The sequence below is a fragment of the Centroberyx affinis genome, unplaced genomic scaffold (genome assembly GCF_046629955.1).
Source record: "Centroberyx affinis isolate AG114_WGS23_722 - 3 ecotype Tasmania unplaced genomic scaffold, CSIRO-AGI_Caff_v1 ptg000490l_1, whole genome shotgun sequence".
NCBI classification, from domain to species: Eukaryota; Metazoa; Chordata; class Actinopteri; order Beryciformes; family Berycidae; genus Centroberyx; species Centroberyx affinis.
The window spans coordinates 13877-40231 of NW_027279144.1; the positions used below are offsets into that span (position 1 = coordinate 13877).

The 26355-nt window shown below is 41.7% G+C and overlaps 2 protein-coding genes across 2 annotated transcripts; one reads left to right on the forward strand and one right to left on the reverse strand.

Annotated features, from left to right (window-relative positions):
* The first annotated feature begins 410 nt into the window (after window positions 1-410).
* LOC139642534 (insulin-like growth factor 2 mRNA-binding protein 2) lies at window positions 411-15435 on the forward strand. The gene is made up of 12 exons (XM_071517407.1): window positions 411-470; window positions 900-1190; window positions 3130-3264; window positions 5352-5474; window positions 7211-7346; window positions 8699-8839; window positions 9734-9802; window positions 11361-11477; window positions 11991-12065; window positions 12496-12627; window positions 12841-12954; window positions 13970-15435. The coding sequence occupies exons 2-12, from the start codon at window positions 967-969 to the stop codon at window positions 14066-14068; spliced, it is 1365 nt and encodes a 454-aa protein (XP_071373508.1). The 5' UTR covers window positions 411-470; window positions 900-966; the 3' UTR covers window positions 14069-15435.
* Window positions 15436-19223: 3788 nt separating this feature from the next.
* On the reverse strand, window positions 19224-25225 carry tmem41aa (transmembrane protein 41aa). Its single transcript, XM_071517413.1, has 5 exons — window positions 25010-25225; window positions 23431-23581; window positions 22050-22211; window positions 21493-21631; window positions 19224-21156 (listed from the first exon to the last, which is right to left on the reverse strand). The coding sequence occupies exons 1-5, from the start codon at window positions 25180-25182 to the stop codon at window positions 20936-20938; spliced, it is 846 nt and encodes a 281-aa protein (XP_071373514.1). The 5' UTR covers window positions 25183-25225; the 3' UTR covers window positions 19224-20935.
* Window positions 25226-26355: the final 1130 nt, after the last annotated feature.

Genomic DNA, 26355 nt, shown 5'->3' on the forward strand with positions numbered 1-26355 from the left:
ACCCCTAACTGTGGCAAGGTTAGCGCTATCCTCTCCCCGCTGCGCGATACATGGCCACCAGGCATCCCAAGGTGTGTTCCCATTGTGCATTGCAGGGAAATACTTTATCACAGATTACTTGCTTTGTTTTGCCTGCCATGTCAAACTTAAATCCGTTATTGTGCAAGTGGCAGAAAGGCTATTGTGTGTAGCTGCTCCCGTCTGTAGAGGCAGCAGCAGGGTCTGGAGGCAAGCCAGTGTGGCGATGGCTATAATGGATTCACACGGACAAGTGTCTCTCTAGGTCGCCACGGGAACCTGTCTAACTCACCTACAGCAGGAACAAAGACCTGCTATGTGCACATGGAAATGGCCGAACCATTCATTATGTTTTTTTTAGCATTTATCTCTCTCTCTTTTTGCACAGTGAACACTGATACAGAAACGGCCGTGGTGAATGTTACGTACGCTACCAAGGAGGAAGCCAAAGTGTAAGCAGCACATATAATGACTTTGTTTGTCTGATGCGTCTGCCAAGGTGTAGGACTTAAAAGTTAGCCAATTAGTTGTTTGCTGATAGTTTAAATTACGGCGGAAGAAACTTGTCCAAAACCTATTACGCTCACTCAGAAACTACTAGAACCTATAAACTGTGCTAGAAGCCCTCGCTTGTATTAATTTACCTATTTATATTATGTATATTGACTATTGTACATACGGTACATATTCTATTTTGTTTGAGAGCAAACAATCATTATGCCTCTTACTTTTGTTTGACTGTTCATTTCTTCCTGCTCTTCCTCCTCCCTCCTCTTTTTATCTCCATCTTCTCTCCGTTTTTCCTTTTTCTCTTCCCCTGTCCCCTCCTCCTCCTCCTCCTCCTCCTCCTCCTCCACCTCCACCTTGTGTCCCGTCCCTAGAGCCATTGAGAAGTTGACAGGACACCAGTTTGAGGACTACTCCTTCAGGGTGTCGTATATTCTGGACATGGATGCTGCTCCGCCCCTCCAGGCTCCTCGCATGCGGCGTGGGGGTCGATCGTCCCGGGACCAGGACGGCACTCAGCCCGGGCCCTCGGGTGGCCTCGGCGGTCCGCGCCTCAAGCAGCATGACTTCCCCCTGCGCATGCTCGTGCCTACCCAGTTTGTGGGAGCCATCATCGGCAAGGAGGGCCTCACCATCAAGAATGTCACCAAACAGACACAGTCCAAGTAAGCGACTAGGAGGACTCTTAAGTTCGATTTTTGTGAATGTGTTTTCTGTTTCATTCATGTTTGTTCATTTTTAACATATCTCAGACAACTCTGGTCTGATTTTGACAAAACTTTGAGTGTTGAGGCATTTTGGCACTGTGTTCTGGCGTTTCAAAAAAATACGCTGATTGACCTGATGGAGACGCTGTAATTTATTGTAAAAAAAAAAAAGTGACATCTCAGACACTACCATTTTGCACATTTCAGAGAAATGTATCTACAATCAGGCTAATCACGCCGATCATTGGAGTCTGAGATATGGCATGTGATAGCCCACAAATTCACCCACAGACAAAGACCATTCTCTATCCTAAACAAGCATTGGGTAACATAATTGTTTTGGACATGATTAGCCCAAACAATGACTGCATCATGCATGGTGCATGGTGCACAACATGTTGAGTGTGGCCTTGTATTCGCTGGGATTGCATTTTGCTTTCAGTTTTTTATTTCAATAAGGTGTGAAAATGTGAGAAGCTGTTACAGTCTCTTTGAATACTTCTTTTTTTAACACCCTCCACCTCGACTTACAGTTTTTCTCAGTCGCTTTAGTACATTTCTCGAATCATCCTTAACATTTGCAAAATAGTAAGTGCATTTCTCAAAACAATTCGTACAAATAGCAAAACACCATGGATTACCTGCAAAAGCCAGTCTCTTGCTCAAAATCCTTAGTTCATCTCTCAAAAGTAAATATCTGTGTCAATGAACATGTCAGTGCCATCAGAATGACAAGTCCTTGTGTCATTGTGTACGGATAAGACAGTCAAATTGCTTAGTCATGTTGTCAATATAACAGTGTACTCTGGAGGGATGTTCTGATGTAAACTATGGCTAAGGTTTTGATGACAATGATTGAAAATGCACAAGGCTGCACTTTTTCTGTATGGCAGATGTCAATTTCAACAGCACAAAGATACACATTACTGTATGTGGGAGATTGATCGTAAGAGATTGGACAGGATTCACATTTACGCTTTTACTGTTTGTACTGTAATTTGTTGACAGACCATGTCACTGTGATACAGAAAAGAAAAAGACAAGACTGTTTTACAGCACTGCATAGCACAAAGGAAAAAAATACAAAATTATAAATGTAAACATAGGAAACACCCTTAGGCAGAACTGTACATGCAGCGCTGTATGGGGAATTACAGTGCAGTCTTTCTACACCTCCTGACGTTCCTGTCTTGTAACACTGTGTTGTGCTCTGTCTATGCTTGCCAACTGAAGGTTCATGAGATGCACCTCTGAGTTATTTTAGAGAACTGGTTGATCATTGGTCGATCTAACGCTTCACACATTCCCCTTCATTAGTGAAAGTCAAGATTCACCTGAGAGCAATTCATCAATTGAGGACACATTTACAAAAAAAGTCTAATAGAAATGTATAGAAAATATGCTTGACAGATTATGACAACTGGTTCAACCATTTTGCATGTAATGACTTATGCAATGAACTAATGCCTAGATGTTTTGGGGGGTGAGACTATTCAACAGAGAACCAGTATAATACATTTTGATCAACATGACAGAAGCAATTGATAATGTAGGAAACAGCAGATAATTGTACATAATCATTTGCATGAATGTGCCAAAGCATTTGCAGTTTGTTCAAAAGAATGAGAAACTGCTTTTATGATGTGCACAAGTGACTAGATGATGTGGAGGTCGAACAAGTAGTTTTGCAAATTTCAATTCTGATCTGAGAAATGTACCAAAGCGACTGAGAAAAACTGTAATCTCCTTGACTCCTTTTTAAGACCTTCATTTTGTGTCTTTGTGTTCTTTGTTGCTCTGTAGGACATGTGATAAACCTGCTGATTTTAAATCACTACTCTCGTTTTTGTCTCGTTCTCTCTCTCTGTCTCTCTCCCTCTCTCTCTCCTCCCCTCAGGGTGGACATTCATCGGAAGGAAAATGCAGGTGCAGCAGAAAAGCCCATCACCATCCACTCCACTCCTGAGGGCTGCTCCTCCGCCTGTCGCATGATCCTGGACATCATGCAGAAGGAGGCCAACGAGACCAAGACGTGAGTCCTCACATGCACAAACATTCACATATATGCACATAAACACATGCGCTTATACTGTACATACTCACACACTCCCACAGGCAGATTAGCCATAACGTCTGCAGGACTATAATCTTATCCTTTAACCTGCCTTGCACACCCTTTAATCTCAGTGTCTATTCTCTATCTTGGACCACTAACACAGTAAACACAGTGCGCATGACACACTCGGCTAGGCTCACACGTGATCGCAGCTTAGCAAGAGACCAGGCCAACATCGCTAATTGAGCTTGACACTTTTAACAAGACCATGCACCTTTTAAAACTCTTTGAGCTTCTGCTAGATCTGAGAATCACCTCCTACCTTTACAGGATAACACCGGTGCCAGTAGTTTAGGTTTGCCGCTCTCCTTTATATTATTCCTAAAGTATGAAAAACAGCTTCCACAGACTTGAAAATTGCCTGAGCTAGATAATCCATCCCAGTAAACATAAAGCCTTAATTTGGTTTTGTCAAAGTGCCTCTATTTTATTGTTATTTAATTGAGTGTTTTCATATCAGTGCGCGCATTCAGAGACCTCTCACTGGACCAGAGGATATTTCAGGCTCTGTGATTGGACGAGAGAGGCCAGAGGACGAAAAATTTTAACATAGGATGTAGACAAACCAATGGCTGACATCCTCTGTGATCACGTTGCGCTCTGCTTACTGTCCGTCAGCCACAGGGAGAAATGGAAGCCTCCACCAAGAAATTATCCCTCAAAAAACATGTTGCCTTACAATCTTTATTGTCACATCCACATCTTCTTATCTGGGGTGTCTTTTAGCAACAGCTAATTTCAAGTTAGGTTTGACAACCGTTTGTATTTTAAAGACAAAGACAAATTTGTTAAAATTGTTTTATTACATACAGCATGCATTGCAAAATGATTGGGGGAAATGTAAACTAGACATAGACAGTAGTAAATGGGCTGTAGCTCTAAATGACTCCGGTATTCTCCTTTAAACCTAAAAGCACACTTGGAAAGCAGCAAAAACATCCTATCCACTTCTACATGCCAGATCAGAAATCATGATCAGAAATCAGGCTTATAAATGAATGAGTTTCGTTCCCAAATGAGATATCTACCATTTAAAAAATAATGACACCCACTCTCCCATATTGACTGCTGGCCTGAAAGTTAAGCACATTACGGGTGAATATTGAAGTTAGTTATCTCAAGACATTCGCTTATAAAATATAAATTTTTTTGAGGACAGAATCATTAAGTTTTTTTAAATATTGCCTCATTAATTTCAGGCACCATTTTTTCCCCCAAAATGGATATATAGCATTTTGGAATTAAACCCTTCGAATTCACTGACAGCTGTCCCCACCATGCACTAAGACCACACCTGCATGAGTGAACTCGTCACCTTCAACTAAAGCAGTCGGTTGCCCCACACCCTGTAATTTCACCAGGTCTAACCGGGCCCAACACCCAGTGAAACCCTAACCGCCAACTTGGCTTTTGAAACCACAACACGCTCCTCTTCTCTTACTTGTCCCACACCTCACCCCAAACTAATTTCACCCTACACCACCGATCTACACTGCCAGTTTATAACATGCCCTGACCTGATAACGCCTCCCCCCACCTCCCATCCCCCTCTTCACCACCACCACCACCACCACCAAGCATGTGACCCAGCCCTAATCCCCCAGCATCTGGTTTCCCTCCACCCCAAACGTAATTCACCCTCCTTTGCCACAACTGTCCCACTCAGCAGAGAAATGGATTGTGCATAAATTGTGTTCCTCGTATTTTTCCCCGCAAAGGAGGATATCAGGAGGCCATCACTTCTCCCACTGCACACACACACACACACACACACACATAGACAGCTCATCTCTGACCAGCGACCAACCACTAAACGAAAGGCTCCTGTCTTAACAGAGAGCCCTGTGCTTACAGCAGCACTCCCAGCTGGGCAGCTATCCACATTCCAAACTGTTCATCCCACCACACCAAAACATTCCTCATGCCACATCAGTGACACTCAGCGGAACCTATCCCCTATCGTCTCCCCTAACCTGCGTGTGTGTGTGTGTGTGTGCGTGCAGGACGGAGGACATCCCTCTGAAAATCCTGGCCCACAACAGCCTGGTGGGCCGGCTGATTGGGAAGGAGGGCCGCAACCTGAAGAAGATCGAGGAGGAGACAGGGACCAAGATTACCATCTCCTCGTAAGTTATCTCTCCCTCCTCCCCCTCTGTCTTTCTCCTCCACACACGCCCACGGCACTGTGTCTCTACGCTGCATTTCTGCACAGTCATACCGTACCGATCCGCAGCGCCTTAGGAAAACAAAAACACACACGCGAGAGCAATCAAACACTCTCATCTGAGCCCTTTATAATTAAGACAGTGTAGAAATAGCAGCGATTGCATCCCAGAATTATTTTAACGACGATTTGACCTGTTCAGCCGTTGCACAAATAACAGACAGTGATATCACCACACCTTCCTCCTTCAGACCAATGCTCATCAGCCACCCAGCATGTGGTTTCACTTAACTTAGTCAGTTATTAACAGACCGAATGCGAAGAGTTGATTACAGCTCCTTCACTCCAGAACACGATATTAGAGGGGCGGTGATTGCACCCCATTTAACGGGCCGTGCTCCCCAACCCTCGTTCATTTAGGGCTAATGAATTGCTCTGTCTCCGTACGCCGCGAGGACGTAATGAGCCTTGAGAAAGCGAGAGAGAAGAAGAGAGGAGGAGAGTCCTATTGAGGAAAGGCAAGCATTAGATACAGTATTGATGGTGCTGCTTTGTCTCTGTGAAGGCACATCTTTTTGGAGTGTCCTCCACTGACACGGCGGAGAGAATAGATTGGTTCCACTTCAGTGGCCCAAAGGTGTTATCTTTTGTACGACATCCAGCCTAAGTGGTTTATGGAGCGATCGATTATTTGATTTATGTAGTGGTAGATTGAAATCCATTCAGAGTTGTTATGAAGATTTATTTTGGATATGCCAGATGTGGTCTTTCGCTCAGTAGTGCTACGGTCAGCTCACCTGCTGCACGATCCTCCTGTGCTTGTAAGGGTGAGAAAAAACACTGCAAGATTTCTTACACATTACCGGAACCAAGGGAGCGTCAAAGCTGCTGTTCTAACCAAATTGTCAAGATCTATGGGTTTTTTTTTGCACAGGATGTGAGAACAACTATAGGGGCATTTATGACATGAGTTTTTTCACTCCAACCCTTTAAATTTGTGTAAGATTACCTAATTGAGGCTAACTCTGGTTAAATCCAACCAGATTTAGTCCTAATTAGGCTGTTCCCCAAAAATGGAAAAGATCAGGCTAAACGTCTTGCGTCAGTGTTTTTTCCCAGTGACTTTGCTCGTTGTACTGTGATCTTCAAGTAATGAGCACAAATTCTTGCAGTGTTTTCCCTCATAAAATATGTATATGGGTCAATCCATTTCTTCTGTATATGTCACTGTGCCGGCCTCAGTATATTGAACTTGTGTGACAGAGGGCCTAGCTGCCGAGAGGTTGGCTATTCATTTGGCTTTCCTAAAACATGGGAACACAAGAGGAGATAACTGCCTTTCTTTATATGCTGCACACCCTGCTCCAGTCAGTCAGCAAGTTGCCAAATGTTTTTTGGGTGTGTGTTTTCTTTTCTTCTTTTTTTTTTAATCTCAGTATGACAGCGAGGAATCTTAATGTTACAACAACTTTCAGTAACACTTCAGTGAGATGATTAAAAAGACTGGAAATGAGATTAAAATCAGCCCAGTGACTTCCACCTTCTGAGAATATGTGAATAGAATATGGGAGTGTATTCCTGTTATCTGTGTATCTACATTTGCATATGCATATATTTGTCTGTGTGTGTGTGTGTGTGTGTGTGTGTGTGTATGTGTGTGTGTGTGTGTATCTGCATGTGTGTGATCTCCCCTTGCAGGTTACAAGACTTAACCATTTACAACCCTGAGAGGACCATCACGGTGAAGGGCAGCATGGAGGCGTGTTGTAAAGCCGAAGTGGAGATCATGAGGAAACTGAGGGAAGCCTACGAGAATGACGTTGCTGCTATAAACGTAAGGCAAACAGAGACTAAGATTACCATCTGCGGGCCTCTTGAACGTACATTCGAGTGTGTGTGTGTGTGTGTGTGTGTGTGTGTGTGTGTGTGTGCGTGCTGGGGGGGGGGGGGGGGGTATGATCTCAACTTGACTCATATAGACTGACAGGTGAACCACTGAGAAGGGTGATGAAATACTATCAGAGCAGCAGGGATAATATTGCCCTCCTATTCATACATGTTACCACCAGCATTAGTAATACCGCTCGCTGTCTGCTTGGTAAATGGATAACAGTAAACGATCACTGAATAGCTCATCAGTGACTCGAGGGTTTCAGCACAGCATGTCGGCACGCGCATGTGTGTGTGTGTGTGCGCTTGTGCGTGTGTGTGAATGTATGTGTGCGTGCGAGCGGGCGAGTCAGCCGGTTATACAGAGCCTCTGACTCACTCCTTCCCTGCTGTGTGTGTCTGTGTTCTTGCTGTAACACACTGCGTTTCCCAGCATCCATCTGATATCTGTAGGCTGCTCTCTCACCCAGCTCCTCTTTCACACTGCCCTAATGACATCACCGCTTGGCGTAGCCAGGGAGGTCAACCATAGAGTAAGAGAGATAGTGATGATATCACACTCTTGATTGCATTGCGGTAATACGGGGATGGACGCCGATAAAGAGCGATCACATTCACGAGCGCAGTGATGATGCATCTTGTAATGGAGAGAGACACTAGAATTCCACGTGTCTCAAAGTGCTAGTGCATTTTCATTGGCAGTTTGACACAGAGTTGTGAGTTTTCCCCTTCTTTTCAGCACCTGATATTGGCGTGGAAGTAAGCATCAAGGAGTATCACGCAGCATGCAGTTTGATTGCATTGGCTGGTGTGAGCGCCAGTGCACAGTCTTGGCACCTGTCTTGCGAAGCGTCTACAGCGAGCGGGTAGGGCCATCTAGCGTGACAGTTTGGATATTACACAAAGTCATCATGGAGAGTCCTTGGGAACAAGGAAGTGAAAGGAGACCGTGTGTCATTCACGGCCATGAAACAATAGCTGAATGAACTATGAAGGGGAAACATGCTTGTCATGCAGTTATAGCGCTAAACATACAATTGTAAATAATGCGGTTAGTGGTAGAAAAGAATTAGTTCACCCAGCATATTGCGTGACACCTTTTACTCTCTTACCTTGAGGGTGATGTGAGGGGAAAACCTCAGTCTGAGCTTTAGTTTAGTTTCTGTCACTGTAACCGCAGTGAGAGTAAACGCCAATTCAGCGCCTTCGTTTCTTACAAAGTCTTTTCCCTGCTTTTTTTTTTCGCTTTCAGATCTCAACTAAACTAAGCCTCCCGTCTCTCTTCTACCCCAACAGCAACAAACCAACCTTATCCCAGGCTTGAACCTGAATGCCCTGGGCATCTTCTCCTCTGGTCCGGCTGCGGTGCTGTCCCCTGCTGCAGGACCACGTGGTGGAGTGCCCCCTGTGGCGCCAGCGGGATACAACCCATTCTTAGTGAGTACACCCATTTTAATAGACTAACCCACAGGCTTCACTCCCTCTGCACACAACCATATGAGGTGAACAAAACATGACAGACCACATTCAAGATTGTTTCTGGCGTCCTGGTTGCTCAGATGTCCTGGGTTTGAATCCCGCCCAGGACTTTCCTGTCTCTGTCTACTTTGAGCTGTGCAATAAAGAAACACAAAAATGCCAGAAAGATAAACTTTTTTCTTTTGAAAGGTTATTTTTTGGCATTTTCACCTCTATTTGGCAGTTCAAAGTTGGGGAGCAAGGGAGGGATGACATGCGACAAAGGTCCTGGGCCGGATTTGAAGCACAGGACATCACATTTACATCCACCAGGACGCCCAGAAAAATTATCTTTTAAGAAAAATTGTTTCTTTTGAAATCACTTTGTTACTGTTGGATTTGTCTGTCAAAGCACAGGAATGCACAATTCATGTGGGATTACTTTTTTACTTTGAAAAGCAATTCATTCCCATCTGGGCAGGAATACCAACATGTGGTAAACCAGGTGCTTTGAAAAAACAATACTGCTTTGACTCAGGTCTTCCTACATGATGTTGTACACAGTTTGAAACAAGAAGAATTCCCCCATCTCCTCTGGAGATGAGTCAGTTTGTCTGTAAAACAAAGTCTCCACTCATTGCCTGGCGAAGGCAAGCCAAAGTGGTGTGAGACAGTGTGTGAGAATGTATTTGCGTGCTTGAAAGTCAAGAAAGTTAATGTGTGATTCATTCTGAGTTTATGCCCTGAAATTCCCCTAATAAGAGCATGTGTTGTGTTGTGTTGTGTTGTGTGTGTGTGTGCATGTGTGTGTGTGTGTGTGTGTGTGTGTGTGTGAGAACCATCTGACCAGTCTGCTTGTCACTTCACTTACAGAGTCACTCTTCACATCTCAGTGGCCTGTACGGGGTTCCTCCAGCAAGTGCCATCCCCCACCAGCACTCAGTATGTTCCATAAAATCTGCACTGCACTCATGACTTTCCACCTCATTTCTCCTTGTTTGCCACATAATTGTTTAGAACAGCGGAGGACAGTTTGAAGCCAAGAGCCATGATTTTTTCTGGGTGAAAGGCCCTTTCTCACATCTAGAACAATAACTATAAAGATAATAATAGCTATAAAAAGATTTAAATCATTCTAAGTCAATAGAACGATGAATCAAGCCGCCCAATAGCCTCCTCCAATATAATGTAACCTAATCACACACACTTAAGTGCATACACACACACACACACATACTCACATACTCACTCACTCATAATTTACTTGTTTTTTGTTTGTTTGTTTTGTTTATTGTTGTTTCCATTGTATACAGTACATCTTTTAATTTTATTTTGTCGGTGAGGTACTTTTTATAAGCCCACTTTTATAATGCCCTTTTCTTTTTCTTTGTTTTGTATTGTCTTTATTGTTCTTTTTTTATGGTGTGAATAAATAAATATACCTAAAACAATAATTAGGAAAACATCCAAAACTGTAACTATAATAACTACATTTTTGGTTTGATCTCAGAGTGATTTTTGGGATTCAAAGAAAAACATTTTCAACCAATCAAATTAAAGCTCTAAGAAAGACGCAGGCGGGAGAATTTTCGGCAGCTCACTGCAGTGATGCTTCATTTGCTGAGGAACTGATCACAGATAGCGTGTGATAGTGTGAACGCTTGAGCGACAGCGTATCCTTACAGTTCATAGTTATCTTTATAGTTATCGCTTTAGATGTGAATGGGCCTTAAGTCTTGTTTTCTTCCCCCGGCGCTGAGTAAAAAAAACCTCGCTCTGCAAGTGGCTTTTGTGTGGGAGGTTGAAACTATCCACTTTATACCTTCACCGCCACCTCCTTAAACACTGAGGACTGCTACAATACAGAGAGAAAGAGGGGAAGATAAGAGAGGAGAAGAGAAGGAGGTATAAATAACAGACCATGACAGCCTCTCAGTCAGCGTCTAGGTTGGACAGTGAGTGTGGAAATCTCATGTCCCGTCGCCCAGTCACCAGCACACCACAAATATTTCTGGAAGGGGACTTTTTTCAGCCCGGCGTTGTCCTGTGGCTCATAAAAATCCACTCCATAAACCTAGAGTGTATGAGTGTTACCATGCTAAGAAAAACAAAAACATGGGGGAACCATCAGCCCTAATGGGAAATATTCCATTCAGACACGGCCAAAGTTGGTTGTTTACTCAAAGAGAAAACCCTCGACGAGAGCTTAATTTAGCTTTCCTTGCATGTGGTGTCATCATTTTCGGCGGCCGTTCAAGTATCTGGCAAGTCAAATAAAACTCACCCCCGAAGCTTGCTGTAATTATTTTAAAACCATATTGAACGTATTTTTCTAGCCCTGGTTTGAATTCATTCATGGCTGCCACCGTCTCTGAGCTCAAAAGAATAAGATAAGATAAGATAAGAATAGATTATGGTGGAGCATATCAAAGAGTGGCAGAGTGATTGAAAGCGTAATCACTCGTCCCCCCTCTCTGTGTGGTTGGTTTCTCAGCAGCAGGCTCCAGAACAGGAGGTGGTCTACCTCTTTATTCCAACTCAGGCAGTCGGGGCCCTGATCGGCAAGAAGGGCCAGCATATCAAACAACTAGCCCGCTTCGCTGGAGCTTCCATCAAGGTGGGTTCATCACAATCTGTAGACCGCTGACACTTGGTTTATCTCTAACGTTAACTTCTCAAGAGTCTGTCTTCTATCATACGGTGCGCTCCACACGTACGAGCGAATGCGCATCGCATTCTTCTGAGCCAGACACGGAGCGTTAAGGTTATGTTATCAAGTTGGCACTCGGCGTCGGCTGAGTCAGCGGCACTTTTCAGACCACAGCTGAGGATGTTAGTTTTTCGGCGTCGACAAACAGACTCTGTTAGCGGATGACTAGTGAGCTGAGCATTTAAAAAAAAAAAAAAAAAGCCTCAAGCCTATCTGGAGATGTGTGTCAGCTGCTTAACAAATTCTCATAATATGATGCAAGGGGAGTAGCCGCACTGGCCGACCACAGAACCGGAACACCTTTAGCAGAACTTGTTTTGGACGCATTTTCTCTGTTTGTCTTTATAACACAGTTCTTTCTCTCTCTTTTTCTGCATCCCTGCTCTCTCTCTCTGCTCTCTGCTCTTTCCTCTCTGTCAGATTGCCCCGGCAGAGAGCCCAGAAGTTACTGAAAGGATGGTCATCATTACTGGACCCCCAGAGGCTCAGTTTAAGGTAAACACACACCTGTATGAATCTATATTCATCAGAAATAGAACTGTTTCATTCCAAAAATGATACACATCCATTTCCGAAACAACATATCACTTGAAATTCAATAGTAAATATTTCAAAAACGCAGATGGATCTATCCCAACAAACTATTTCATAAATAAAGGTGATTGAGGTGATTCATAAATGTAATAGTAACCAATAATGTGCTTCACTTTCATGCAGTCATTTTGTCACAGTAAGCATCATTTAAAAAAAATGGTGGATATCTTGTTTTGGAATTAAACTCTTTAACTGCTGTCAGATTAACATCATAGGTTTATTATAATGTTATGACTGAAGCTGCCTTACATTATAGTTAACATAGGTGGATCACTGTGTGTCCCCATTTTCCCCAGTCTCTCCTTGCCTCACACCCTCCTCTGTATTCCAGGCCCAAGGCCGGATATTTGGGAAACTGAAAGAGGAGAACTTCTTCACAGCGAAGGAGGAAGTCAAACTGGAGACGCATATCAAGGTTCCCTCGACCGCAGCTGGCAGGGTCATCGGCAAAGGCGGCAAGACGGTGAGCCGATGGTTAGGGTGGAAAATTAATTAAACTACGGCACATGGAAAAAGATATGGAAAGAGTGCATCAGTTTCCCCGAGTTTGAAACCTTGTCTTTCAGCGGGTGATGTCGGTGTGTGTTGGAGGAGTGTGTTGGAGGAGTGTGTTGGAGGTGTGTCGGTCTCCGGATGCATGGTGACGACCGCTGGGATCTCTGTCTCTCTCTTCCAGGTGAACGAGCTGCAGAACCTCACGAGCGCCGAGGTCATCGTACCACGGGACCAAACTCCAGACGAGAACGATGAGGTCTTTGTGAAAATCAGTGGGCATTTCTTTGCCAGCCAGGTATGCAGAACGAGGCTCATATTGTAGTTGTTTCTATCGTTATACCTTTCAAAAATATGCCACCCCTGCCAAAAATACTAAAACTAGTGAAACTAAATAACAGCTAAACTAAAACAAAAAAATTGTGGAAAAAAAGAACTAAACTCAGATTGAAATAAAAAATTAAGACGATGAAGATTTAAATATACAACATAGTCTATTCTCACACCCAACTCACTGCATCTTTAATTGAGTAAACCTTCATATTTTATTTTGTTTATTTGAATTGTTGTTTAGTAGAATTTAAAGATTTTTATGTAAAAATGCACCTCTTTTATTAGCCTAAATAACAAAGTGGGGCTGCGACAGAGAAGAGTGTCCCATCCCCATTAATTGAGACACTGTAGATTTGCCCAAATTAAATTCTGGTGTTGGGTACGGACACTGGAAGTCTCCTAAACAGCTGCAAGCAAGTGAGCAAGCTGGACTCACCACTTCCACCCTCACCAGTCACTATGAAGACAAAATCAATGTTTGAAGAGTGTGTGTTTTACTAATGTAACATGATATGATTTCTGGGTTTTGAAGTCTTCAAAATTCAAACAGTCACCTCTTGCTGTCATTTGGGGACACCAGCGAGCGGAGTTGCATCGTGCAGCTTTAATAGGTTGAGTGATTGTACAGGGGGGCAAACAGAATTTTAATTATCAAATGTTCAAGAATTGTTTTATTAATCAACAATAATTCAATGATGATAATAATTAAATAAAATGATTCTTCCACCAAGCAATCTAGCTCTTGAACAGCAGCTGAACAATGTGGTTGCTAAGTGACACAGAAGTACCAGCATGAGAGGTTATTTTCAGCTAAACTAACAGGCTTAATTAATTTAGATTGACTGCTATGCAAAAAAAGTGTGTTTTTGGTTGTTTTACCACAGCATTGAACGTGACGCAGCCAATCAGAACTGAACACCGGTACTGTCTGTTTTATGAGTGATAATATTCACCTTATTGTGTTTGGCTCCTTCCCCCAGACTGCACAGAGGAAGATCCGGGAGATCATTCAGCAGGTCAAACAGCAGGAACAGAAGCACCAGCAGGGCGCCGCCGTGCCGCCGCACCACTCCAAGTGACCAGCGGGGCTCCAGCCGGCGCCAGCCAATGAATGTAGCCCTCCTAAACGGACAGAGACCTATCCAGACAAAGGCCAAGGCCAAGGGGGACATGCAGGGCAGACCAGCAGCACCGGGATCAAAACCAAAGAACTTCACTGGGGGGGAAATGAGTGAGAGCCAAAGGCTGAGGGCATAGTGTGCACTGCCAGCCCTGCGAGAGTAGAGAGGGGGAGAAACCTTACTGATATAATTAACAAAAAAGATGGAAAAAAATCAAACAAGAAGGGTGGAAAATGACAGAGAATTGGGCATATGTTGTCTTCACCGTTAAAAAAATGGAAAAACGAAATATTATGTCGCCCTGCATAACGTTATCTCTTTAGTTGGACTAACATAGGCCTAACAGACAGATAAAGCAACTGTATTAACACGAGCGCATTTGAGGCATTGTAATAGATATTTTGGGTTAGAACGAGAGTGAGTGATAATGGACACTTTCTCTCACAAGACGGTGCGATATTCAGATTGCAAGAGTAAGTATCCATAGCAGTATTAATACAGAGTAGAAAAGTATATTGATACACACTGAAAGTATGCACTGTTATTTTTCTATGGAAATGACAGTACGACTTGGTGTATTTTTTAATATTTTGCTTGTTTCAGAGATTTATTGGGCTGTGACAGCCGCGCAAAGTGATGTCCCCTACGTGTTCACGTTTTAGGCCACTGAAATCAAAACAAAACCCCTAAGAAAACATAGTGGATGGTTCTGAGTCTTTGTAACAAGCCTGTGTGTGTGCCAACGCAAAGGATAACGTCCCTTTGAAATGTTTCTTACCATTCATATCTGATGCTACACTTATTTTTCACTTTCTTTTCATTTCATTTCTTCTTCACTTTCACTCTGCTATCACTTTCTCATCACTCTCTCTCATCTGGCGTATTATTATTATTTTTTTTTTAAACACGATAAAATATTTGTTTTCAGTAATCATTTGTTTTCCGCAGCCTTTTGATAACATTGAACTGACTGCCACTTTCGCCACAGAGCTCAACAGAGGTTAAATGCAAGAGGGATTTTTTTTTTTTTTTTTTTTTTACCAGTAAGCTGGTATCATTCCCGTACTGTACAGTAGACTGTATCTACATTCATGCTTGTTGTCCTGGGAAAAAACACAAAAACAAACAAAAAAACAAAAACAAAAGGATGCCTCTAAAAGGTATTCTCCTTGAAGATCTGAGCAAAAATTGACGTCTTAAAAAAAAAAAAAAAATGGTGCACCTTCGCTCGTTAAGAGGCGACCAGTCATTTTGAATGTGCACTGCTAACACAAGCTCGGCCTTATGAGGAAGTCAGGAGGGCCAATACAGAAAATGTGAGCTAAGGGCCCAGGGTTGGGATGGGGGCCGGGGTCAGGGGTCAGGGGGCGGGGTTAAGGGTTAGGGGAGGGGAGGGGGTGGGGTGGGGTGGGGTGTGCAGACTTGTGGTGGTGCGTGACAGTGAGGAGGAAGAGGAGGAGGGGGGGGTGGGAGGATTGTGCGGGGAGGCACTGTATGACCTGTGGTACACACACGACCGCAAAACGTGACCGCAGCCGCGTTTGGCTTTAACCCTCTCTTGTCAGGGAGCTTTCTAAAACGGCATGACAGCTGTGAATGTATGATATGCAGCCTTTTAGAAGTATCAGCCCTGCCGTGTCCAGCGGGACAGACATTGTGCTCTCGCTCTCTCTCTCTCTCTCTCTCTCTCTCTCTCTCTCTCTCTCTCTTTCTTTTTGACTCTGTGCTTTTTCGTTTTTTTTGTTTTTTTTTCTGAAGCAAGCCGATTGACCGCTCGGAGAGTAGTTGTTAGCGCGCTGGACATGCAGGCCCTGATATCCCTTTGTGCTTTACTTTGGAGACCATGGAAGCTTGTTGCCTTATTTTGTCACCATTCGGACATCACCCATCAGCTTCATCTTCCAGACGCAAGGTTATTGCCAATACGCACAGCTTCCTCCGTGTGTGTGTATGTGCGTGTGCGTGTGCGCGTGTGTGTGTATATATATAAAAAGAGAGAGTAATATTTATGAATCTATTTTTTCCTATTTTGTGATGAGAGCTATTGATAAGAAACAAAAAGAAAACAAAGTCCTTTTCTTTTTTTCCTCAGTGGGACACTGCCATATTACTTTGAAGGGAAGTGTTTTATTTTCTTGAAAACTAGACTATGAATAATAATATAATAAAACCTGAAAAAATAGGAGAACAATAAGTGAACCACCGCATAACTTTGGTCAGGATGTGAACAGTGCGCATGTCAGTATTGTGATCTACCTCAGGCTTCAGGGTACCTCAGTCCAATCTTTCATTTCCCCTTTTTCCACATTTTGTATGCCTTGTTAACTGATCATTTTGAGCGTTTTTAATTTTCTTTTTTAATAAAAAAAAGAACAAGAGAAAAGATTTACAGTAATCTCTAAACTCTTCAGGTCCAGCCGACTAGTGATGGCAGAATGGGTCTGCAAACTTTGTAAACTGTAGTGAAGTCTGTTGGACTGTCTTTATTGATACCCGTAAAAGGATTTCCAAGTCAATTTCACTAGAAAGGAATGAAGAGCAGGATCTAAGGGGTACACACCTGCCCGAAGTGGTTCTGAATGTGGATGTTGTGTACTGATTTCACCATCAAAGACAGAAAGAAATATAAATCCCATGATAGAAACAGAAAGAAAACAACTGTACCTCCTGTTTTTTTTCCCAATTGTACCTTCAGGTTTTTTGAGTGTTTTAAAAACAATGAAGTTTATTCACTTGTGAAAAATGAATTTTATAACGACCCAACCCAATCTTACCAGCTCTGTTTGATAACAACATACTCTGGGGTTGATTTGAAGAAAACAAGAAGCTGCAAAAATACACTGACAGGACTCTTGAACATGGTGTAATACCCTAGTCTTCTGTGTAGAATGTAGAACAACTCTAGACTAGTCGTTGAAATGTCACTGTGTACGACAAGATAACTGTATATCTGTAAACATGTACAATAGAGTCACACATAAATGCATCGTTTTCTGTCTCTCTATAACCTAACACTTACCAATCTGCACCTGCGTTGTGAGAGATGGTGGGAGAAATTTAGAGCGTCTCAGCTTCATTCAAAAAACACAAAAAAAACCCACAAAAAAATACGACTCTCTAAATGGTTTTCTCATCACTCTACCATTTTTATTTTTGTTGTGCTGTAAATTTCAAAATTACCTCTCAGAATCCAAGGCTGACTTTTAGTTACTAAAACTAAAACCAATGTAGGGCAAAAAAAGAATTAAATAAATGAACCATAGTGAAAGTTAGTGTTTGTCTTTGGAGTTCTTTAACTGTTAAGAATTGATTTTGAGAGCAGACAGTTTTGGGTTTTTTGTTTTTTTTTGTTTGTTTGTTTTTTTTTCCCGCTCAGTCATCAGATGAGATGGATTGTCCCAGTGAACACAAACTAACAGTGCTAAAAAAAAAAAAAAAAAAAAGGTCTATCAAACTCACACAATGCCTGAGGCCGTTTCAGCAGGCCTCCCCACAGCCAGTACAGTACCTCACACTGATAGCTCACCAGACCTGACTAAAAACCCCCGACCTGAACCCACATGAACGCAGTACAGTGCCACTACTCAAAAAACGCATGACTTTCTGTAGTGGTCCGGCTTCGCCACAATAAAGGCGCGTCTCGGAGAATACGGCTTTCACAGTAGCACTGGAAACTGCTCTTTGTCACTCACACTTTGTAAGCGGTTCGTTTGACTGTAAGGCATCAGGACTAGTTTTTACAGAGTAGAGCAGTTTCGAGAATTTTACGCTCTTGTTTTTTTGTGCAGAGGACTGATTCTTTTTTTTCCTCTTCCAAACTTCTGTCTCACTTGTGTTTTTTTTTTTTTTGCTTCTTGTGTAGGTCTAGCCTCAGTTGGGCCAGGATTCCCTCTAGATGAGATGAGATGTTTAGTTTCATTAGCGGTGTGGTGAGCAGAGCATCCCAGTCTTGTTTGCCAGTTTCTGCAAAATGGCAATCGCTGGGACGTCTGTAACCAACAGCATTTTGAGGTGAAACTTTACCAGATGATAGTGAACTTTTTTTTTCTTCCTTAAGGATTGGTGTTTCCAAGTTTTGTGAGGTGTGCTAGACATTAATAATCAATGCCAGATAACAACCGTTAACACACGTCACCGGGAGAGTACAGTGTTGTTTATCATATCACACGGTGGTTGGTTGGTTAGTTTGTTAATCGTTTTGTTTTCTGGTGATCTAGTTTTCTTGTCATTTACACTGATATAATATAGTCTGGAGAAGTAGCTGGGATTCTTTGCTTTTATATTCATTCCTTTAAGATCACCGATACTAGCTGTTAAATTGTGGTAAAAATCATAGCTTGTATTCTGAACAGATTTGGGAAGCAGTATGGCAAATAATGAATGAGTGACATGAAAAGTAGATGATGCCATTTGGACAGGGGGAAGGTTGTCCAGAGTATCCAGGTCTGAAAAAAGCTGATAAAACTTTTTCTGCCTTTTGGGAATGAACAGAATAGAGGGCATTCAACACCATCCAAAAGAAAAAAAAAAGAAAAATTGGCATGGATTAGCTGAGGAACGATTCAGTACATTCTCCAGTCAGATGTATGCAGAACCACAGCAGTTGTTTTGTCCTATCTTGTTGTCGAATGAGAAAATGCGAGACATTGCATGAGAACTGTCCTAGGTTATCCAGTATGTACTACATTTCATATAGTCCTAGACTTACAGTAGTGGTTTTCGATGGATCCATTTCTTAATTGCATTTCACCAATGGGAGATTCCTTTTGTTCCTTCAGTGGGTCAAAACCCTTCGGTCCTACATTTCCCATGAGCCAACAGGTCTGAAACACCTCAAGGTGACTGGTGATTGTGTGCTGGACAGATGTGATCCATGTTCAATACATCTCAATGGATCCATGCCTTTCTGGTAACAGCCATGCTGTTGTGTTGAGTTGTGAGTGAACTACATTGCTGACCAACCTGGATCTGAGCAATAAAGAATATTTGAAATACAGTTTTGCAGATGTTTACTTTTTTTTCCTCCTCTCAGATAAAGGCAACACATACAGTAATGTGTGATCACATTGTTTTCTTTATTGACATATCACAATGTCAAAGCCAAATTTGGGATAATGTTACACTAAAAATAATGGACGTTTGTGGTGAAACTGAATACGGGTGTGACAATAATATACATTTTAACCCAAATGGCAAAAATTACAGACCAGGAGTTCTGAAAAAGATTGTAAATAATGCATAGATAAATTATAAGTGTATTCTAGACATGTGGACCATGGGAAGCAGCAGAAAAGGGAGACAAAGGGGCTTCAAGTCATTTAGAGCAACATTAAGGCTTGATTCAACAGAGGCCTCAGACTGTCCAAATTAATTAGACATTAATTTAAAAACAACAGCAACGCAGTTGGATGGATATCACTGTGACATTGTGGAATAGGGCTGCAAATTAAATAAATAAATCACATTAAATAAATCACATTATTCAATTTCTAAATCGCATGAGGCTGCAACTACTTTAAACTACTTTAGAATCATTGGTGTTCAAAATGGATTCCTACATGTGAAAAACGGAAAAATAGAGTCCACACACTAGATAATGCTCACATGAACATTTATTGGTATACCACCATGTGACGTTTCGGGCGGTGGTCACATGGTGGTATACCAATAAATGTTCATGTGAGCATTATCTAGTGTGCGGACTCTATTTTTCCGTTTGTTCACATGTAGGCTACTTCTGTCTAGCACCTATTCATCGCGTTTGGATGTGCATGCTTTTGTAACCTTTTTGCAAAATGGATCCCTAAACATGGTCTCCTGGTGCTGAGCCTAATATCTGGCCTATAAATTCAATTGCACATTGTAAAAAACTTGCATTGTATTCAAACTGAGCAAATCTTAAGCAACATCTCAGTTTTTATTAGAAATCTTTGTTGCCGAAAAATCGAAAATACTGAAAAATCTGCACCTGTATTCTGTATTGCAATTTCTGTCGCAATTGCAATATTCAGCAAAATAATTGCAATATGAGTCATTGCTTGTCAATATCGTGCAGCCCTATTGTTGAACCATAACAATAACATTACAACCTCATAGTGTTCATACTGTACATGCTACAAACAGATGATTACATGATATGCAATTCAGTTACAGATAAAACAATTTACACAAACCCAACTTAAATAACTATTGCATCTCCACATCCATGGATCGGCCAAAAACATTTACAAAGATTTTTCCATTTGTCTATTTCCGAGGTAGTGGTTTGAAAGAGAGAGTCTAGATTTGCATGACTCTTCGACAGGCACTTTAAAACCGAGCCACAACAATCATAGCAAGATGTATCAAAAATAAACGGACATTTACATTACAGCAATTACAGCAATACTGTAACTGTATTACACAAGTGTAAAAGCAATTTTTCCTTCACTTCATCTTTCCTTATCCCCATAAAGATTCCTTTACAACACATACACACATACTGCGCTCACAGATGCTGTGATACAGACACACAAGCACTTGATAACACAAAATACTCAGCTTAAAGTCCCACTGAGCCAATATCAGCATTTTCTAGAAGCTGCAATCCCTTCCCATCTCTAGCTGGCTCCAGAAACGTACGGCACTACAAGTTAAAACGGTCCCTCTGTCACTGATTCTTGACAATCAGTCTTCACAGAAGCTAGTGTGAGAAAGCTTTCTGGAGAATCACATCTTAAACCACATTCCCTCTTGTGCCCGCGCCTCTGATAAATACATTGATAGTGACAGCAGGCGTACAGAGGGCAACGCAGTCCCAGGCGACACGTTCATTCCCAGACCGACTTATTGGATCTTCTTATCTGCGATGAGCCCGTTCTGCTGCGGATCATCCACTTTGAGGTGGCTCTGACTGTAGCGGCGGATCAGGGCTCCGGGCAGCAGAGCCACGCAGGCGATGGCCAGCAGCTGCAGCAGCCGCTCCCAGGAGAACAAGTCGTCCAGGGACGACACCTCAGACAGCATGGCGCCCGTCTGGACGCAGATGAAGTTGTACGGCAGAAGTCCTATGAAAGCAAACAGGAGAACAAGAAAGAAACCGGTGTGAGGCATCATGTAAGGCTAGCTGTGGCTGACCATTCAAACGTACTGTATCTGCCAAGTTTGGTTGCTGTGGGTCTTACGGTTACTGAGCTCCACATACTTTTAGCGGAGAAAAATGATAATAAAAATGTGAAAAAATACAGAAAATCAAGCAGGAAACAAATGCTTTTTCACGGTACTGTAGGCTTGAAGTTGAAAACACTGATGATTGTGGGAGAGCATCAGCAAGCCTTTTACTGATAAGAGGTCACAGGTTATAGCCAAACAGGATCGACCAGGACATCTCTCTCTGTGCTTACCAATGAAGACTGAGCAGAAGAAGAAGGTGATGGGGATGTTGACGATGGGGGCGGACATGTTCAGAAACCAGTTGGGAGTCATGGGAAAGAATCTCAGGAAGAGCAGGAAGAAGAATAAACAGTCCTGGTTCTCCTCCACCTGGGAGAAAGAGATTTGATATCAGAGTTTGTGTGTGTGTGTGTCTGTGTTTGAGGAGGGAAACGAGAGATGAATATTTCATTTTTGTAATTTCCATTTTGTCTATCAGGAGTAATACCACGTTAGTGACAATATCCATGTGGTGTGTATCTTATGAAAACAAACACAAGAATCAATTCCTTGTAGCCTAGGCTTATCTTTTGACCGTATTATAGATGGACAAAAAGTATCTCCATTATTATTGTTCTAAAGCAATGTCAGTTTGGTGAATAAGAATGCAAAATAAAATCTGCTATCATCCAGTGATCATGATCTTGCATATACTGCAAAATATATTTTACAGGAACCATAAATTGCCTATTACTATATTTTGTCCCTTGAGTGACTGAGTCCTCTTTACATGGTGTGGCTGACCTACCTTCCTCTGCAGCATGGAGACTTTATCAGAGAAGAGGTTGACGATGTAGCGTTTCCCGAAGGCTTGGGACAGGAGGTAGCACATGGTGGATCCCACGGTGGTGAGAACACAGGCAAGCAGAAGCCCTTGATACGGTCCAAATATGGCACCTGCTAGAATGTTCTGCATGATGAAATGACAAGAGGAGACTATGTAATCTGTGCCATGTAAAGACGTATTTTTAAAGGCTGCTTTATTAGATGTTACAATGCTTTGGTTGTGATGATCACCTTTGACACATGAATCTATGTTTACCTGGAAAAGGAAAGAAATACTGTACTATCTGGCAGTGGTTTTAAGTACAATGACAGTACGTGTGAGACACTTTTCAGGATTTTCCATCCAAGTCAGAGGGGCGAGTGGAAAACAGAGCCACTTGAGTGTGTACCTGAGTGTGGTGTGTGGTTGGTACTAGAGCTGCAACGATTAATCGATTAATCGATTAGCTGTCAACTATTAAATTAATCGCCAACTATTTTGATAATCGATTAATCGGTTTGAGTAATTTTTTAAGAAAAATAAGTCAAAATTCTCTGATTCCAGCTTCTTAAATGTGAATATTTTCTGGTTTCTTTACTCCTCTATGACAGTAAACTGAATATTTTTGGGTTGTGGACAAAACAAGACATTTGAGGACGTCATCTTGGGCTTTGGGAAACACTAATCGACATTTTTCACCATTTTCTGACATTTTATAGACCAAACAACTAATCGATTAATTGAGAAAATAATCGACAGATTAATCGTCAGATTCGGTCACACTTGTGCAGATGGTAGAAAATATTAGGCTAGTGCAAAGTACCAAATAAATGTAGTCAACCCTGATGAAGGCCAATGACTGAAACGCGTCTACAAGTTTGACTTTTGACCTTTTTTTTTGCACTAGCCAACTATTTTCTACCTTCTTCTACCCTCTCAAATGGAGAAGAGGCCCCAACCACACACCGCACTCAGGTGAAGTGTCTCTCTTTTCCACCTGCCTCTGATTATTTCTCCCCATCAAAGAGCACCTTGCATATAAACCTAGTGCTTACACACACTGAGGACGACAGGTTTTTTGCAACTTTCAATCCAAGTCTTGTTTCTCCTATGCTCGAGTCCCTTATAATATTCAAACATGTAAAAACTCTATTTCATGCCCATAAAGATCAAATGGATTGCTTGAGCATAGTTATGGGAAATTCCACATGTGAAATGATTTACATATCCACTGTTTCTGTGTTTGATTTGCCATCTAGCATCAGTGTGTGGCATCTGCACCTTAAAAGCTAAGTCAAATGCCAAATATCTACAGCACCGAACAAGATACATCATCAAACCTCCCAAAAAATGTTCTCCTTACCAGGAATGAGGATCCGGGGATGGCAAAGGACTGCTTGTAGAGATACGCGCTGCAGAAGAGCAGCAGCACATATCCAGTGTGCTCCGTCTTGTAAAACTGCAGCAGCTCGGCCAATTCCCTCAACTCCTCCAAGTCTGACGGGAACTTCAACCTGTGAGGACAACAACACTCAGTTAGTAATCTTTCCTCTCATCCTGCATGTAGAGGCATGGCTGGGCGATATGGGCAAAGTTAATATCATGATAATTGAAAGAAATTATTCTGATATTGATATATAAAGATATCTTCCAACATGCAAAATCATATTCATTGCATTGAACTGCATGGCAATATAAAGTATGCTAAAATTCTGTAATCTTCAACTAATGTTACTTAATTTGTTTCAGATCTCATTTTGTATTAGTATTAGTATTTGCTTTTTAACATTAATTTAAACAGAATTGTGTATCATGATAAATCTATATTATAATTTCATCACGATATGATTCTATTGATAGAGAAAATACTGCATTACTGCCAAGGCCTATTATAGGCCATATACAATCTTTCATGGTTTAGTATGAGGTACTTTTGTGTCTTTATTATGCAATCAAACAGAATAGGTTTGAGAGCAAAACTTTCCACACTGCAATCAAAAAATTGATTTGAGAGCAAAAATATTGACACTGCAATCAAAAAATGTAATAGCAAGATTGTTGCTATTACTAAGACAGAAGTTGTCTGTGCATTGATTTTCTGTCTTCTCCATGGACTTAAAAACTCCCTCACTTGTTTCCTGACAGTGGATGTTGCCAAGCTGTCACTCCGATCGAGACTGGCCAATAGAGACGTGTCTTACGTCTTTCAGCGTAGGTCCCGCCCACGAGATTCAGCTCAACAGCGAGCAAAACTTTTGGATTCGCAAGCAAACCTTTTGGATTTGCAAACAAAACTTTTGGATTTGCAAGCAAAACTTTTAGATTTGCAAGCAAAACTTTTGGATTCACATTAATACATTTTTAATCACAAATTTATTTTACTTGCAATAAAACATTTTTTGATTGCAGTGTCAATACTTTTGCTCTCAAATCTATTTTTTGATTGCAGTGTGGAAAGTTTTGCTCTCAAACCTATTCTGTTTGATTGCATAATAAAGACACAAAAGTAACCTCATAGTTTAGCCTATACCATTGTTTATCATCTCATCATCATTCACAACCTATTATTTTACTTGTTGAGGAATAGAAAAACACTATCTGTGATTTTGTGTCTGAATGTATGTGTGTGTGTGTGTGTGTGTGAGTGAGAGATAAGAGTGAGAGAGTGTGTGAGAGTGTGTGAGAGAGAGAGAGAGGGAGGGAGGGAGAGAGAGAGAGAGAGAGAGAGAGAGAGAGAGAGAGAGAGAGAGAGAGAGAGAGAGAGAGAGAGAGAGAGAGAGAGAGAGAGAGAGAGAGAGAGAGAGAGGCTAGTTAGTTCATTTCCATTCAGTAAACACTGCATACAATGTCACACTTGTAAATTACGATAAAGTTTATGGAAAGAGAAACGTCTTATCTCTCTGCTAGCTAGCTAACCTAGCTAAGGTTGTACTGTCAGTCACCTGCTCGGTTCTTCATAACTGTCAATGGGCTGCTCGGGGTCTGCCGCGTCCACATTGTTTGTTTCGGCATTGGGATGAAGACGACGGGGTCCCGCAGGAAGGTACGACGACAGCAAATACAGATAAAAGGTGGCTGCAACAACAACGACGATCAATCCAACAACTGAACGCATATTCAACGGTTAATTTGCAGGCGAATGGCTTTCTATGGTTACGACTGTCAGTGAGACCAAGGGAACGAAATGCTGGTCAAACCGGAGGGGGACAGTAAAGGTGGTGCACCCAACCGCTGCATTGGCGTCACATCCGATGTCAACAAACTTGGTCGCGTTCCAGAAGTATTTATGGCGATTTGTCTCAATATTATTTGTGTGAACAGATCGACAATCCGTGTGTAAGTGTGTTATCTGTAAATATAAAACACCTTCCACAAATACAATAAAAGATTTGTAAACTCACAAAAATATTTTGCAAATATAAAACGGAGGTTTATTGTAATCATTCAGTCCATTTGTTGTTTTCAGCATATTATTATTATTATTTATCATATTTTTTTTTTTTTAATTGAGACGTTAGACTTAGTGTCATATTTTAGAAAAGATGTTTATTCTGAAAGAATAAATAAAAAATAAATGGGATGAGTTGGCTGGCCCTCAGTTGCTTTACAGGACTAATGAAGATAACTGCCAACTGATTATACATATAGAAAATACCAATTATGCTGAAAACAACAAATGGACTGAATGATTACAATAAACGCAATGGTAAGTAAAACAAATGACACAAGTTATCTCTTTACAGGTTGGATGGGTATGAATCCTGGTCTATTACAATGTATCTTAATCATATTTACAGTGTATAAAATCCTGCACCCTGCTTTCGTTCCCTCAGCCCGCTACATGAATGTTTACTGTCGCTATGGCAACAGATGCTGGTTTAGTAGCCAACGTTAGCTTAGCTTAATCTATTAACAATGAACAATAAAATTACAATATGACATGTCTAAACAAAAACAACTATCAACACCAACAGCTATCAGAGATCTTAACCAGGGTGCTGTCACTTGTCTATCTTACAACAGTTAACGTAGCCTAACTGAAACAATGTAACCTAACTAAATACGGTGCAGTTCTACACAGACATTACAACTACATTAGTAAGGGTACACTACTAATAAGATGTGAAGTGCTTTGTGACTTTTACCCACCTGAAAGAATAAATGAAAAATATAAAGGATGAGTTGGCTGGCCCTCAGTGGCTAGATAACTGCCAGCTGAAGAGGCAGCGTAAGCCCACCGCTTTAGGGACCTGAAAGTTGCCCACAAGCATCCTCTGCCTTTCATACT

Coding starts and splice junctions, on each gene's coding strand:
- LOC139642534 (XM_071517407.1), top strand. CDS start 967: ATGGATGCTGCTCCGCCCCTCCAGGCTCCTCGCATGCGGCGTGGGGGT. Junction 1,191..3,129: donor ACCAAACAGACACAGTCCAA/GTAAGCGACTAG, acceptor TCCTCCCCTCAG/GGTGGACATTCATCGGAAGG. Junction 12,955..13,969: donor GGCATTTCTTTGCCAGCCAG/GTATGCAGAACG, acceptor TCCTTCCCCCAG/ACTGCACAGAGGAAGATCCG.
- tmem41aa (XM_071517413.1), bottom strand. CDS start 25,182: ATGCGTTCAGTTGTTGGATTGATCGTCGTTGTTGTTGCAGCCACCTTT. Junction 22,212..23,430: donor TCCCCGGATCCTCATTCCTG/GTAAGGAGAACA, acceptor TTCATCATGCAG/AACATTCTAGCAGGTGCCAT. Junction 21,157..21,492: donor CTTCTGCTCAGTCTTCATTG/GTAAGCACAGAG, acceptor TTGCTTTCATAG/GACTTCTGCCGTACAACTTC.